A 17614-nucleotide genomic window follows, 5' to 3' on the forward strand; every position below is an offset into this window, starting at 1 on the left:
CTGTCTTGTTTGACCCTCATTTTGCTGTGTGTGTAAACCAGACTTGAGTTTCCAATACCCAACTCAGGGCTCAATCCTATGGTCCGCACCGCGCCTCTGTGGCGCGGACCACAGTTGCAAACATGCCATAAGGCACATTTGCGGGGCTTACCGCTGGGCTCCCACCAGAGGTGGCTCAGCTCCAGCTGGTGCTGAGCCACCGCCCGGTGGGCGCCCCTGTTCCGCAGCTTGGCGGTGCCTGCGACCGCTGGGCTGCAGAACGGGGAATGGGGGCGTTCCCAGGGGCATAGGGGAGGCATTCTGGGGAGAGGGGAGGCATGGTCGGGGGCGTTCCCAGGGGTGGGGGAGAGGCAGGTCCGCAGAGCCATGCTCCACAGGATCCAGGGCGCTCAGGCAGGGCTACTCGCCCTACACGAGCACCTTCACTTTAGCGGCAACCAAACAGTCGCCGCTAAAGTGAGCAGTCCCATTGCAGGACTGCTTCCCTTACTTGGGAGAAGGGGATGAACGTCCCCTTCTCCCGAGGAGCCTCCTGCGGTAGCGCAGGAGGCTCTGGACTTGGCGGGAGCCCGTTGTGGAGCCACCGGGTCCCGCAGCTCCGGGCAACTCAGGATTGGGCTGTCAGATGCCAGCTTGATAGACTGGGTCATATTGTTTGCTGTTCCAGAACATAATTAGATGCTAAAGTATCTATAAATGCTATTGTTGAAGCTGCATAACCTACAGCACATCTTTTAGGCTGTAAGCTTCTACCTTTTCAATGCACTATGCGCACAGATGATACAAAATAAATATTCTACTATTCCATAAAAATGGCAGTGAATTTTGCAATTTTTTTTGAGACTTCATTACACTCTTTAAAGGAAATACATCATTTTTGTATGCTGAATACTGCTAATTCGCATTAAAAAATCATGATATAGTCATATGATTCAACAAAAGCGCACAATGTGGTTATTTTCTCCACTGTGGTCATGTAAACACATACTAATATTCTCTCCCACTGAAGTTTATCATGCTTAACTACCTTTACAGTACTCAGTAATAATTAAAGGCTTTTCTTGATGAGCTTTTATCTCTCTCACTAGCAAAGCTAGTCCTCAAAAAATAAAGTAATAAACACTGCAAAAGTGTGACACCATTGTAGTTGGAGAGTTCTTCCAAGGCAATATCCCATGCAGTGTAGCAGCAACATCATGATACAACCTCACTGCAACACAGTGGCGTTGCTAAGTAGGGTGGGGTGGGCAACTGTCCTAGAATGCATGCTGCTTGGGGGGAGGCACCAAGCTACTCAGAATGCCTGCACAACCTCTCCACAACTCGAAATACCCTCTGGAGCCTTTAAACAGAGACTTCCGGTTTTTGTGAAAACCAGAATTCCGTTTAAAGGCTCTAGCAAACATTCTGAGTCACAGGGAAGCCACAAGGGCATGCTGTTGAATCATTTCCTAAATCCTGAGCTTCTTCCTAAGGTTGGGGAGTGCTGATGGAGCTGTGAAGCATGCCTTTTGCCTTTGAAAAGGTGTTTTTCCCAAAACAGGAAGCAGCCAGCGTCAGAAATCATTAAATTGGGGCAAGGGGCAACCAAGGAGAGCCCAACGATCTTCTGGAGAACGTAGGAATGTAAAACTTTGAGGACTAGGGACTTTGCGTGTCTTATGAAGAAGAAAAGAGAATGGAGGAGGGCACACTTTTTATTTTCTTATTTAATTAATAAAATTTAGTTTCATCGTGGGGGGACACACCAAAATCTTCTTAGCCTTAGCTAAGCCATTGCTGCAATATCATTTCAAGCAGGTGAAATGTACACTGACGAAAATGTCTGTGAAGAACAATAGTACAGTGGTACAGCACCTGCTTTGCAAACAGAGGGTCCCAGGTTCAATCCCTAGCTGAATCTCCAAGAAGGGCAGGGACAACATCTGAAACCTTGTAGAGCCACTGCCTGTCCCTATAGATAATACTGAACTTGACAGAACAGTGGTCTGACTCAGTAGTAGACAGCTGCATAGAATCAAATGAAGGGAGTTAACAGCTTCTATCTCCACACTCCAAACATATGATCAAATGTGCAGGTCTTGTAAATGTATTTTATTTACTTATTTAACACCATTAGTTTATCCCACTCTTCCAAATCCTGACTGACAGCTCAACAGAAGTGATGTAAATTTGACATGGAGGTGATCACTGGATGCCTTATCAAATGAACATTTTTAGTCCTAGGGGAGCAGAGGGCTGCTTCAGATTGAGTGACACAAATTAAATTCAAGATAATCAAATTCAGAAAGAGTAGCCATTTGTTAGCATGTCTTTCATCAGGGGCAAAGTCCATGAAAAGAGAAGGGCAGGGCAGGCAAGACCTAAGGAAGTGAGAGGGAATCTGATGCAACTGATTCAACAGCAGTACTATTAATGTTACATGAGATATGCAGGCAGTAGATCTGGTGCTCTCAAGATGTTATTACTTCTAAAAACCTTCTCTATGTTACATCTCAGTAGAACTTTAGACTAGACGAGAACAGGTAATACTAATTGCATTTCCTATCTCTTATAGTTTTTGTAGAAAGCAGCCAGTGTCTTTGTGTGTGTTTGGACAGGAACCACTGTACTAAAGGAAGGGTTAAAAAAAAATTAAATTCTCCTGTTCCCATAATCTCCAACCTGCTATTTGCAGAGGTACACAGAAGTCCGTACCACCACCACCACCACCCGCCCAAGCAAATGACAGAGAAGTGATTTTCATCACGAAAGAGCGCAGGGGGAAAATGGTGTGGTTGTTTTAATTAAAGAAAAAAAAACTTTCCCCCAGCATCACAATCCTAATCCCCCTTCCCCAACAACTGCTTTTGGTGATAATTTTGAAAGGTAAACGAATAATAGATCTCAATTGTCGCATACAGTTTGGCTCTTAATCAAACTCTGTATGTGAATACACAGAAATGGAAGTCATATACTCATACATATGACAGTCCTTGATCACCATTTTGTAATAGGAAGAGACTCTGTGCTGCAAGAACTCCCCTTTCTGGTTTTTAAACGTATATATTTAGAGACTGGCTTCCATATGTAAACTAACCTCTTCCATGCGCTGAATGAACCGATCCAATTCACCAATTCTCTGGTCTTTTTCTTGTAAACTCATTTCTGTAAGTCGCATCTTTTTATTTGCTTCTTCAATAGCTATAAGCAGTCTATTTGTTTCACTCTTTAAATAAAAAGATTTATATTAGGCTATATTACATGCTGAACAGTCAGAGACATATTCCTAAATAAATCCACCAACTTACAGTGAAATTCTATGCACATCCACTCAGAAGTAAATTCCACTATGTTCAATGGGGCTTACTCTCAGGAAAATGGGCAAAGGATTGCAGTCTAAATGTTGTTATTACTTCTGATTCACTTGCCAGCTTCCCATTCTCATCCTGGAAGACTCTGCTCCCAAACTGTAATGTTGGCTTGTTCCCTTAAGCCCAAAGTGCCAGGCTTAATTTTACTTTAAATGCACACTTCTCAGTAACTTGAGGATCTGATTATTTCCTTCATGCAAAGCCATAATTACAATGAACACAACTCTTTCATTGCAATTGACCTAGAACTAAAAAGCCAATGTGGTGCAGTGCAGGATTTAGATCACAGAGACCCAGGTTCAAATCCTAGCTCAGCCATGAAACTCCCAGGGTATGTAACTTTCTTGCAGCCTAACCTACCTCACATGGTTGTTGTTTATTGGGGTGAGGAAAAAATAGAATGAGGATAGAGAAACCAAGTAAGCTGCCTGAGCTACTTGGAAAAACGGTAAGATAAACATCAATGGGATCCACTCCCAAATGTATAAAGATTGAAGACTTACTGCATTCTATTTTAATTAACTGATTTTTAGTTAAATATATCTTTCATTCAGTTCTTCAGTGTTGACTTTAAAAAATTTTCTCACATCTAGAAGGTCTGCAATTTTAAAACAGGAAACCTGAAATGTTCAGTGTTCAAATTCTGCGCTACCTAGTACACTATTTTGTACACGTAAGACACATAAACTGAACAGCCCAGTCCTGTTTTGGATTGAGCTGTCGTGAGCAGCCATTTACAACAGTGGAACAGCAGCACTCTACTGGTGGCAATTTTTGGAGTGCTGTTGCACTTGCATTTTTGGAGTGCAGGCAGCAATGCTGTCTGTCTGTTGCCAAACTTGCCTGGACTCACCGAAGCAGGCAAGGCAGTGGCAGGGATGAGGAGGAGGCAAATAGGGTGGGAAGGAGAAGGAACAGGGAGGCTACGGGAGGAGGATGATCCAGTGGTGACAGCAGTCAGTGGATCATATCCTTTTTTGGAGCCTCCCCACCCCCTTTCTCTTGTCAGAGTTGCACCAGCTAAAGAGGTGGCACATGTCTGAGGAGACCCATTGCAGAGCAGAAGGCTTGCAGAGGGATAAGGGGATTGAAATCTCCTTTCAGTCTGCCTCCCTCCCCCACTGGACACAGCACACACCTTTTTGGAGGCGGGAAGAAGGGTCGGATTGGGTCGTAAATCTCCTACCTACCTACTGGCTCTAATCTGAAGGTCTGCATGTATGTTGAAATGTAGGGAAGTTGAAACAGACAGTTCTTGCTAGCTCAGCACTATCATGCCTGCATAAAAACACTGCTGAAGGATGCACTGCGCCTGCATGAAAACTGTCCATAATTCAGATGTCCGTAACTTGATGAGCCAGCATGAAAGTCAAAGTACATGTCCCTAAGCCAGTAGTTCTCAAACTTTAAGCACCAGGACCCATTTTTTAGCATGACAATCTGTCTGGGACCCGCTGGAAGTGATATCATGGCCAGGAGTGACATCATCAAGCAAATTAAAATAATTATAAATACATAAAGTAAAACAAATAATAAAATAAGGGGATGCCAGCCTTGTTCCATAGAGTGGATTTTCTCTGTAACTTGCCTACAATAACAGCCCCTACCATACACAAAAAATCAGTAAGATTTTCAGCCCTTTTCAATGCCCAGTTTAATTTAAGCTCTTATATTTAAACCATATCAGGATCCACCCAGCTTTACAAGTCTAAAAAGGAAAAAAAAATTACCGGATGAAACAGAGGTTTTTATCCTTTTTAGTGAGAGGGGCTGCCTTCTGGAACATTTGTTGAGCTCCACTTTCATCAGATCAGGGCCATTCTGGCAGCCTTGCATTCCTCTTTGCCTGACCTGACTAAGACCCAAGGCATGTTTGCTTACTCATGAGTAAATGCGAACATGTAGCTTAGTTTCACTTTCCATAGGGCTCAATACATTCGTCAGCTTGGAGGGAGGGACTTCCTTCTCGGGTGTTTTTGGGGGGCTGCATTTATCGGATCGGGACCATTCCAGTGTCTCTGGATTCCTCTCAGCCTGCCCTTTCCAATGGACTAAGGCAAGTTCACCTACTCACGGGTAAGCACACGATGTGGCTCAGTTTCACTTTCCATTGGGCTCTATGCATTTGCCTTTCAGCTATCAGCTTTATAAGCTAAAAGCTTTGCAACCCACCCACAATCAGGTTGCAACCCACCAAGTGGATTACGACACACAGTTTGAGAAACACTGCCCTAAGCCATCCAAGAATACTTGTTTCTGTAAGTCAACTGTCAGTTTTGCATTAGTCAATCAAACCAGATCCCCCTTTACAAATGGATGAACTAGTTCAGTGTTTCTCAAACTGTTGGTCAGGACACACTAGGTGGATCACGAGCCAATTTCAGGTGGGTCCCCATTCATGTCAATATTTTATTTTTAATATATTAGACTTAATGCTACCATGGCATGTGACTACATTGGGGAAATGTTACAGATCTGTACTTTTAAAAGGCTACTCTGTATATGCTTTTAACAATGGTAGTAAATGGAACTTACTCCTGGGTAAGTGTGGGTAGGATTGCAGCCTAGAATTATTAAAAATTTTCCTGCTTGATGACATCACTTCTGGTCATGACATCACTTCCAGTGGGTCCTGACAGAGTCTCATTCTAAAAAGTGGGTTCTAGTGCAAAAATTTGAGAACCACTTGATAATTCCATTGCTATCGAGCGAAAGGCTAACTGAATGTCACAACCTACATGCTGGGACTTACAATGTTTTCAGGAATAACTCCAGGTCCCACATTATCTACAGGCACACAAATACATTTCCACATACCATTAAGGTTTCTTTCTCAAGTTTAAGCTTCTGTTCCTCTTCTTGCAGTTTTTCTTCATATTGACTGTACAGTTTTTTGGTCATCTCTCTCATTACTTCTGCATTAGCTTCTTGTGAACATTCCACCTGTAAAAGAATTGAGGACAATTTTTCACTGCCAAATGTGACAAAGACAAGACGAAAAAGAAATATAAATATAATGACAAAAAGAAAAATATATCAGTACATTGCAAAAGCGGAGTTGATGTACAACATTTTTGTGCTTGACAAAGTAAGTCCAAACGGCACCTCTATCTTCCACTAATTACTACAGGTCACAATCCAGCAGAAAGTTCTCCACATACATCTCAATGAAATGAGAAGCACATGTGCAAGCATTATAATGCTTTAGCACAGCTACCATTTATTTCAATGGTGCTTACAAAGGAGAATTTCCTAGTGGATTGCACTTCAGTCAGTCATACCTGCCTGTCTAATTTGGGTTAAGATTTCTCCAACTCAAAAATGTAGCTCACCCCTTTTAAAAGGGGGGATCTTCGGTAAGTCAATGTACCCTATATTACGAGTCTTCTTCTTCAGAAGTTAACCTTAAATCAAAGAGCAACACTTCATCCAAAATGATTGATGTTCTGGGCATTCCAGCATATGCTCATTCTATTAACTTGAAGTTAAATGTGCTTGTTCCAATGCTAGACAAATAAAATTAGAGAAGTAGCCCTAACTTACACATTCTATGTCTTATACGTAAATAATTCACTTTGAGCGCAATCCTAAGCAAGTCCCTTGTGCTGGCCTGGGAGGGTTGCAAATGTGCTGTAAAACATGTTTTCACCTCCATGCTAGTCGGCTGGGCCAGCACAGGGACGTGCGTTAGCCCACAGAGGCCAGATCCAGCTTCCGCGCTGACTGAGCCTGAGGGTCTTGGGGGGTGGGCGAAGAGAGAGGAGGAGGCATTTTGGGGCCGGGGAGGGTGGGCCTGAGGGCGGGTGGGTGGGGAGCAAGAAGCGGGGTCAGGAACTGGCACTTATGCCAGATCCAAGCCCCATTCCCAGGTGGTGCAGAGCGGCTCCAGGCTGCTCCAATCTGTGCCACCTCTTTAGGTGGTGCAGATCTGAGTAGACCCATTGGGGCAACTGCGGCTCTCCCCAGGGTAAGGGAATTTTCTCCCCAGGGTAAGGTCTGCTCCACGCCGCAGACCTCAGTCGCAAATGTATCATAAGGCACGCTTGCGGGGCTCACCGTCAGGCTCCCACCAGAGCTAGCCCAGTGCCAGCCGACGCTGGGCTAGCACCCGGCGGTCATCCAGATTCCACAGCTCTGCGGTCCCGCAGACCGTTGGGTTGTGGAACAGGAGGTGGGGGCGTGGGTGAGGTGTTCTGGGGAGGGGGGAGGTGTGCCCAGGGGCGTGGGGGAGGCGTGTCGGAAGGAGGGAGAGAGGCGGATCTGTGGAGCTGAGCAGCGGAACGGAGGCGCCCGCCGGGTGGTGGCTCAACGTCGGCCAGAGCTGAGACACCTCCGGCTGGAGCCCGGCAGTAAGCCTCGCAAATGTGCCTTGTGGCAGAGGTGCGGTGCGGACCACAGGATTGGGCCCTCATTCAAGTCATTTAAAATGTCCAGGTATATTGACACTTGCATCAAAAATAGGAGAAGTGGAACAATCTCTGAGATCCGTTTTGTCTTATGAAAAATACTGTTCTGAATTTCATGTTAATAAGTGAATAATGCCAGGTACACTGGTGTCCTGACTAGTTATTCTTTAGGAATGGTCAGTTTATTATATTCCTAATGCTAAGAAGGGATGCCATTTTTCTTTTCCCCAATATCACCAGCAGGATATTGCCAGAAGAATATCACCTCTACTGCCACCAAATTACCTAAGCTTACCTTGAGTTTCAGTAATTCATTTTCAACTTTAGCTGTTTCCAGCTGCTTTTCCTTCTCCTTTAGCTTTTCCATAGACTGCTCATGTGTGTGTTTCAGATTTCTGATCTGATCTCGTACAATTGTATTCTCCAATGTAACATCAACTAAGGTTCTCTGTGAGCATATACAATGAAATACAAAATTAATTTACAATTGCCTGAGAAATTGAAAAGACAGTGAATGGATTTCCAAAGAGATAATTTTTCAGTCATTCCTGGATAACAGTTATGCAGAACTAAGTTCTCCTATTAAGGCAACACATATTTGGCAAACCTTAAGAACCTACCAAATGCGTGCAATACAAGAGAGCCACAATACAGTGAACTATTCACACTGGACCCAGTTCCTCACGAATTTCCCTACAGGATGACTGAAAAGGAGAGTCATCATGGTCTCAATCCAACCAGAAAAAAAGTTAGGAAGCACTGTGGCCTAGATCTGCTACTCCATTAGAAGCTCATCAGCAATAAGGTGGCGTTATACAAGGTGGTCTTGTATTTGGCCACCTAGGCAGCACATTAAATTAATATTAAAGGAATTAGCTTGCAGAAAAGTGTGACTCCCTACCAATAACAAGGAGTTATCACTGCGTCTCACTTATGTCTTCTTCATAGATGCTAAAATATGAAATGTAGCACCCTGAATTCCAAATATCTGAAAAATCTACAACATTACTAAGCACTGAGCATTCAGAAGTGCTCAGTGCTACATTCTTTTTTACCTATTCAAGCAGAACCTTGTATGACTACGGAAGAAAAATGCCATTTTATATAATTGATTAACTGAAATTTATTTGTTTTCACAATCCACTGGCTATTGAATATTTGGAAGCTAACTGTTCTTTCAATGTTTATCTAATTGTCATTTTGTCCAATCCATACTTTAAACAAATAACACAAGAGTGTATTTGCCCATAAAACCAGGTATCTATGGCAACACCACTATCGGCAGTTTACCTGCAACTCAAGTGAGGTTGAAGTCAAAGAACTGTTCATTTCACTGAAGCTATCCAAAGCTGCAGAAGTCACTTGCATGTGATTTTCCAATGATTCCTGTTCAGCACTTGATATCTGGAGAAATTAAAACAAGATATCCCCACAAATATAAGACAGTAGAAGTTGTGAACTTAAGAAGCATTGGCCTTACTTTGAAGCTACATGATCATGTTAAGAGTTTTGAAAGTTATAGACAACTGTGGGAATACAGGCATACCATGACATCCATGGGAGATAGGTTCCTGCTGCTTCTGCAGATACCAGAAACCACGGATAGCAGTGAACCCTACTCAAATCTCCTGTCATGCCCATGACTCACCTCTCTTCATTTGTCAAAGCTTTGCATAATGCAGCTTCTTTGCTTTGCTACAGAACGTTGTGAAAACGAAAGCAAACACTAACATAAGAACATAAGAACAGCCCCACTGGATCAGGTCATAGGCCCATCTAGTCCAGCTTCCTGTATCTCACAGCGGCCCACCAAATGCCCCAGGGAGCACACCAGATAACAAGAGACCTCATCCTGGTGCCCTCCCTTGCATCTGGCATTCTGACATAACCTATTTCTAAAATCAGGAGGTTGCACATACACATCATGACTTGTAACCCGTAATGGATTTTTCCTCCAGAAACTTGTCCAATCCCCTTTTAAAGGTGTCTAGGCTAGACGCCAGCACCACATCCTGTGGCAAGGAGTTCCACAGACCGACCACACGCTGAGCAAAGAAATATTTTCTTTTGTCTGTCCTAACCCGCCCAACACTCAATTTTAGTGGATGTCCCCTGGTTCTGGTATTATGTGAGGGTGTAAAGAGCATCTCTCTATCCACTCTGACCATCCCCTGCATAATTTTGTATGTCTCAATCATGTCCCCCCTCAGGCGTCTCTTTTCTAGGCTGAAGAGACCCAAACGCCGTAGCCTTTCCTCATAAGGAAGGTGCCCCAGCCCCGTAATCATCTTAGTCACTCTCTTTTGCACCTTTTCCATTTCCACTATGTCTTTTTTGAGATGCGGCGACCAGAACTGGACACAATACTCCAGGTGTGGCCTTACCATAGATTTGTACAACGGCATTATAATATTAGCCGTTTTGTTCTCAATACCCTTCCTAATGATCCCAAGCATAGAATTGGCCTTCTTCACTGCCGCTGCACATTGGGTTGACACTTTCATCGACCTGTCCACCACCACCCCAAGATCTCTCTCCTGATCTGTCACAGACAGCTCAGAACCCATCAGCCTATATCTAAACTGCTAGAACTGCTAGACTAATGCTATAGGAGATGACAGAGAGAACACACACTGTTCGAGAGAACTCAATTTCCTATAAATTCTCTCTGTCGCCTCCTGTAGTGTTAGTCTAGCAGTTCTAAATCTAGTGTTCTCAGTGTCTGCTTTTGTTTTCACAGGATTCTGAATCAAAGCAAAAAAGTTTTGCAAAGCCTTGGCAAACAAAGAGGGGTTAGACATTGAGCGCAATGTGGGGGGGAATCTGTGAACCACAGATAAATGAAACCACGGATATATTGGTTCTGTGGATATGGAGAGATTCCAGTAAACATGCAAGTATCAAGAAAAAGATTTGCTGAGGATTCAACCAACTTTTTCACACATGCCACAAGGAAAGAGTTTGAAATTCAAACAATTTCAGTTTTTCTCTACCACTATTTTTGCAACAACAGCTTGTAATCCACAATCCCAGGACCATAGAACAATTTCTGTGCACCAGCGCGACCAGGCCCAGTGGACACTTAAACGCCACCTTAGGTAACCCAATTCCACCAACCTCTGCGTTCCCTATCACTGTCATCACAGTAGCCAGCTCTTCTTCCTTCAGCATGCCAGAGTGGGGAAGGAGGATCATGGAACAGATCCTCCCTGCACCAGATTATTTTAAGCAACTACCACCAGGTGCAGAAGTAAGAGGAGAGTGATATTCTTCCCAATAGTATTCCTGAAAAGGGCACAACCAGGATTGCAGCAGCTACTGTCTTTTCTTCCAGCTCCATGATCAAAGGAAAAATGCAAGAACAGGATGGGGGAATGGCTAGTTGGCACCTCTGCCAGCTTGCCTTCTTCCACAGCCTTCTGCTTGAGGCAAGTGCTTTGTTCACTCTCATGGCTGGGCAGAAACTGCACGGAACTTTGGACTCATGGTCTCTGACATGATCCTGTGTCTCCCAGACCAATCATATGCACTCCTGGTTCACCAGCTCAACACTCCCCAGTGAGTCAGAAATGCATGTTCCCAATTTGTGCATGTGTATCCTATTATCTCAAGGGTCTTAGTGCTCTAGGTGAGAACAAAGTACAGTTCCTAGGCAAAAAAAGCCTTACATTGTGTACAAGGTCTTGTGCACATTCACCTGACTGGTCAAACACACCAGGTTCTACTGTAGAGGTCATTGAGGGTTTCCCCAGCCCTCCTAATCCCTTTTAAAGGCATAAACATAACTTTGGGTTTGCTGAAAAACCACAAGTCATGTTTTTCCCCCCCTTCTAACAGTCATTCTGAGCCCCTCAGAGGCCACAGGCGGCCATGCACGGCCTCTGCAGGGTTCAGAAGAGCCTCTGGAGGGTCCAGGACGTGGGGGGGTCCCCATGTATCCACGGTTTTGCAATGGAACCCCCACAGGTGGCACAGCACCACTGTACAACACACACACAAAGCTAAAACAATATTTTACCAAAACAGGTAAGCTCCTGTATTTACTTATTCCTAACTTCACCTGGATCTTATCAGCTCCTGAGCATAAGGGTAACTCTTCTACCATGTTGTACCATATCTGATATGAACAGATGCCCATGATGGAATGGCAGATGGCAGCTCACCCAGCAACAGGGTTGTTGTTTTTTTTAATACCTTAACACGTAGCTAAACAGAAATTCGGGCCTGCCAAACCTTCTGGCAAATGACCTCATCACTTGGTGTTACTGACGGTTACTCATTCTGACCTCTCCCAACTAAAAATTCACAGCTTGCTCCCATTTCCAGTTAGCAAGACCTTGAGGTCCAGCACATTATCATGCCTCTTGCCCAGCTGATTCCTGATAAGGAGCTTCTTCCCAGCCTGCTAACAAGCTCTGTTCTTAGAGCTACTGCAAAACGGCTGCAGCCAGAAGATGAAGTTAGACCTAAGCCAGTGATTTCATCTTTGCAGTCTCCCACAAAACAGGGGAGCTATAACTATTTACATGTATTTGCAAAACAGCTTTATAACTGTTACAATATAGATCCCAAAACACATTAAGCCTTCAGAATGGCTTCTGGAGCGCTCTTAAATTGTACTTCTGGTTTTCTGGTGAAAACCAAAAGTACTGCTTAAGAGTGCTCCAGTGGCCTCAGAAGGTTTCTGGAGTGGTTAGGAAAGCCATGCTGGGCTTCGCCTGCCCGCAGAACGGCTTGGGAGGGGAGACGGCACAGCAGGTGGAGGTGGCAGCGGTGTGGAAGGCACAGTGGTGCCACCCCAACAAGGCCCACAGGTGTGGGGCCTGGGGCTTTTGCCCCCCTGCCCCACCACTGAAGATGATGTTCATACCTTGGAGACCAGTTTCCATTCGTGGATTACCCCATAACATGTTTTTAACCATGTTTGTCACTACCCCACGGTGTGTGGACATGGACAGGTCACAGCGGACAGGATACATGTGAAACACTGTAGGCAGACTTTAAGGATAGTTAAACTAGGGAGAGAAATGTACAGAGTGGAAAAGCATTCTGTAATCTGTTCATCTGTGCTTCCAGGTGGGCAGCCCAATCCTGAGCTGCCTGGGGTGCCCAGGCTTGGCAGCACCGAGTGCCTTCCGTGCTACTGCGCAGATCCAACGCTTCCTGCGCTACTGCAGGAGGCACCTTGGGAGAAGGGGACTTTCGTCCCCTTCCCCCGAGTAAGGTAAGCAGCCTCGCAATGGGGCTACAAGGCACTCATGTAGGGCACGCAGCCTCCATGAGTGCCCTGGATCCTGCAGAGCAGTGCTCTGCTGATCCTCCTCCTGACCGCCCCCCGGCAAGCCTCCCACCTGCCCCTGGCACACCTCCCTTCGCCTCCCCGCCGGCCTCCCCCCTTCCCAGAATGCATCCTCCTCACCCCCGTCCATGTCCCTGCCTCCCGTTGCACAGCTCGGCGGTCTGGGAGACCACCAAGCCACGGAAGCTGTGCAACCGCCCCGCGCTAGCCCAGCACCGGCTGGCACTGGGCTAGCACCGGCGGAAGCCCAGAGGTGAGCCCTGCACGGAGCCATGCCGCCGACCACAGGATTGGACTCTAGGCTGATAAGAATGAAGGAAAGGTAGAACATTATAAGAACAGTAAATATATTGAGCAAGAAAATGCTGTTTGTGAAAACACAAAAGAATGTTCAAAGATGAGAACTAAGTGTATGCATCTTTTAGCATCATTACCAAAGTTGTATCCAATAAAAGTGGACATAAAAGAATCCTTGTATATCCAACCTCTGTAGCAGTATCTTCAGAATTAACACATTATTCAATTCCTTACTTCTGTCATCTTTAAAAGTACACAGGTACTTACCGCCAGTTCCTTGGTAAGTTCTTGAATTCTGCGTTTCATTTCATCATATTCTCCATACATTTTCTTTCTAACTTTTTCCAAAGTTAACCTTACCTGAGAGTAGAAAAAAAAACCCACAATATTTAATATGACTTCCAAGGTTGCACAGATTCTAGCTCAAAGATACTAATGCATTTTGTAGTAACAAAAGTATTTATAGTATTAGTATATCTTGAAAAATTAAGGCACAATCAAATTATTTGGATAGTAACATAATTTGTCTTATTTGAAGATTTTTCTCATGCAGAACACTGAAAAACAGTTAAGACCTAGAACAGAGGTGCAATCCAGGGCCATTAAAATAAATAGAACCTCTGCCAACTATTTCAGATGGCAAACAAATTTCATACATTTTATGAAAGATTTATGGATGAGATCTTATAAATCTCACGATAGGGACTATGGGCAGGATGGAAAAGTCAGACTGGTCCAGAATAGTTGCAAACAATGATAAAAAAAGACTGACAGAGAAAGGAAGAGATACAAAGCAAGCTTATTTACATAGTTGGATTTGCTGATAAGAGTTCTACCATTTATGCAAAAGCAATGTACAGAAAAGCATAACTCACATCTCTGATGTATTTCATTTCTTCTTTCAGCTGGTTTGTTGACCATCCATAAACGACCATTTCTTTGTTATGATTACCATCAGATCTGTGCACCACACCATACACCACACCATGTGAGAAGTTCCCTGTTGACAATCCATTTGGAACTCGGTAGATCTGCTATATAAAAAGAAATACACTTTTATTCTCAATATAAGTACCTGAAAAAAGTAGAGAATACCATATTGCATGACCACCACTGGATTGTTATTCACGCTGATCATGGTAGATCATGGCACATCATACCTTGTAAAATAAATAAATGTAACTGCACCAGTGTGATTCTTTGTGAAAACTACTCTGTAACCGTTGCATTTCAAAATATCTTAGAAAACATAGAGCAGCTAACAATTCACTAATGCTGAGTACTTTTCCTCACCTTTATGAACTTAATTGAGAAGAGTTGTGCCTTTCAAAAAGTGCCTTTAGGTTCCAATTGTAAGGGAACTGTTCAGCCAATCACATACTTCAACTAAAATTCTGCTGATAATACAGGTGCCTAGTAGGCAGAAAACTGCCCCTCTGAGGTCTGCCACAGGCGAGGTCATCCAAGACCAGGCACAGCAGATGAGACGCTGGGTGCAGCACTACTCTGAACTATATTCCCGAGAAAATGCAGTAACCGAGGAAACACTGAACAACATCGCGTGCCTGCCTGTGTTGGAGGAGCTTGACAGTGAACCAGCCCTAGCAGAACTTCGCATGGCCCTGGACTCCCTTGCCTCTGGCAAGGCACCTGGGAAAGACAGTATCCCTGCTGAAGTCCTAAAGTGCTGCAAAGAGATCATCGCCACTGAGCTGCATGAAATCCTCTGCCTCTGCTGGAGAGAAGGTGGAGTACCACAGGACATGAGGGATGCAAACATCATCACGCTGTACAAGAACAAAGGCGACAGGGGTGACTGCAATAACTACCGCAGCATCTCTCTCCTTAGCGTTGTAGGAAAGCTGTTTGCCCAAGTTGCACTGAAGAGGCTCCAGGTACTTGCAGAGAGCGTCTATCCAGAATCGCAGTGCGGATTCCGAGCCAACAGGTCCACCACTGATATGGTATTCTCCATTAGACAGCTGCAGGAGAAATGCAGAGAACAACGACAGCCACTCTTAATAGCCTTTATAGATCTCACGAAGGCTTTCGACCTGGTCAGCAGGGATGGCCTCTTCCAGATTCTCCCCAAGATCGAATGTCCACCCAGGCTCCTCAGCATCATCAGGTCTTTCCAGAGGACATGAAGGGCACTGTAGTCTTTGATGGCTCAACATCAGACCCCTTTGACATCCGAAGCGGAGTGAAGCAGGGCTGTGTTCTCGCGCCAACCTTGTTTGGGATTTTCTTCGCTGTCCTACTGAAGCAGGCCTTTGGAACGGCAACAGAAGGCATCTATCTTCGGACCAGATCAGACGGAAAGCTCTTCAACCTCTCCAGACTGAGAGCAAAGTCCAAAGTCCAGCTGAAATGTCTGCGTGACTTCCTCTTTGCCGACAATGCAGCTGTCACCGTCCACTCTGCCAAAGATCTCCAGCAGCTCAGGAATCATTTTAGCAAGGCCTGCCAAGACTTTGGACTGACAATCAGCCTGAAGAAAACACAGGTCATGGTTCAGGATGTGGACTCACCTCCCTGCATTACAATCTCTGCGCATGAGCTGGAGGTTGTCCGTGATTCTGTGTACCTTGGCTCAACGATATCCGACACTCTTTCTCTCGATACCGAGCTAAACAAACGCATCGGTAAAGCAGCTACCACATTTTCCAGACTCACAAAGAGAGTCTGGTCCAACAAGAAGCTGACGGAACATACCAAGATCCAGGTCTACAGAGCTTGTGTCTTGAGTACACTTCTGTACTGCAGCGAGTCATTGACTCTTCGCTCACAACAGGAGAAGAAGCTGAACGCTTTCCACATGCGCTGCGCCGACGCATCCTCGGTATCACCTGGCAGGACAAAGTTCCAAACAACACAGTCCTGGAACGAGCTGGAATCCCCAGCGTGTATACACTACTGAAACAGAGACGCCTGCGTTGGCTTGCTCATGTCGTGAGAATGGGCGATGGTCGGATCCCAAAGGATCTCCTCTATGGAGAATTTGTGCAGTGAAAGCACCCTACGGGTAGACCACAGCTGCGCTACAAGGATATCTGCAAGAGGGATCTGAAGGCCTTCGGAATGAACCTCAACAGATGGGAAACCCTGGCCTCTGAGCGTTCTGCTTGGAGGCAGGCTGTGCAGCATGGCCTTTCCCAGTTTGAAGAGACACTTTGCCAACGGACTGAGGCAAAGAGGCAAAGAAGGAAGGCCCATAGCCAGCGAGACAGACCAGGGACACACTATACTTGCTCCCAGCGTGGAAGGGATTGTCACTCCCGAATCGGCCTTTTCAGCCACACTAGACGTTGTGCCAGAACCACCATTCAGAGCGCGATACCATAGTCTTTCGAGACTGAAGGTTGCCAACATGTAGTAGGCAGGTTTAATTTAAGTTCTAGTCTTGTGGCACTGCAGAATCCTGGGTTTTCAGCAGAGATTCTAAAATCCCTAAAATGCCCACTAAAGAGACAGAGTTGCAGAAAAGGAACTGATGTGCACACTTGAATAAAGCTGTTTGCATATGGTTCAATTATTCCTTTGCATGGAGGTACTAAATATTGATGTTTCCATGTAGATACTGTGTGAACAAAAAGCAATCTTGTATTGATTCAGTGACAGTTGGTTTTACTTCCTGAGAGGATCTCATTGTATGTGTACATTCAGAGAGAAATTTTGTATATTGAGAATCCCAACAAAAGATAGGTATTACACATCTGTCTGAACAGCTGCCAAATTTTTCAAGCCCCTGCTAAACTTGGCTTTTATATGTTGAGGAACATTTTACAAACTATTTTAGAACACAGTATATAATGTCCTATAAGATGTGTACAGTCACGCCGTTATATAACTGAATCCTAGCTTATCATTCAAAACAGAGTGTTTTCTTTAAAACAGGAAGGGGGAGAAGGAAAACAAGCAGTTCCAATATGAACAGGGTGGGGTGCCAGACTGAAAAGTGATTTTTCATTCCCAGGTTAAATATTTCCTTCAGTGGTTTCGTATCAACCACTCCCCTATGTGATTAATCATACTGAAACATTAAAGAATCATTTGTGTGAAATACCAAAGAGTAAAATAATTTGAACTGGGAATACCCACTTCAAAATACACTGTACTCTTTCAAGGAACTAAACATTACACACTGGATAAGTAATTCTGGCATAATTCATAACATTACATCCTACTAGCTCAGGATACTTTGTCATCATGTGTTTGCACAAAACAGAAAAACACTGAAAAATGTTACAGTATGTGCT

General features: G+C 44.5%; 1 protein-coding gene across 3 annotated transcripts in view; it reads right to left on the reverse strand.

Moving 5' to 3' along the window:
• MYZAP (myocardial zonula adherens protein) overlaps positions 1–17614 on the reverse strand; it is a 69264-nt gene that overhangs the window by 36579 nt on the left and 15071 nt on the right. For 2 of the 3 annotated variants that reach the window (XM_066635133.1, XM_066635131.1), the window contains exons 3-8: positions 14231–14389; positions 13623–13715; positions 9050–9163; positions 8055–8207; positions 6171–6296; positions 3080–3208 (exon numbers count right to left, since the gene is read on the reverse strand). In XM_066635133.1, the coding sequence (XP_066491230.1) occupies positions 3080–3208; positions 6171–6296; positions 8055–8207; positions 9050–9163; positions 13623–13715; positions 14231–14389 (774 nt within the window). The remainder of the gene's footprint in view (positions 1–3079; positions 3209–6170; positions 6297–8054; positions 8208–9049; positions 9164–13622; positions 13716–14230; positions 14390–17614) is intronic. The other variant, XM_066635132.1, reaches the window with a different exon arrangement.

Source organism: Tiliqua scincoides, chromosome 8, assembly GCF_035046505.1.
Source record: "Tiliqua scincoides isolate rTilSci1 chromosome 8, rTilSci1.hap2, whole genome shotgun sequence".
Taxonomy (NCBI): domain Eukaryota; kingdom Metazoa; phylum Chordata; class Lepidosauria; order Squamata; family Scincidae; genus Tiliqua; species Tiliqua scincoides.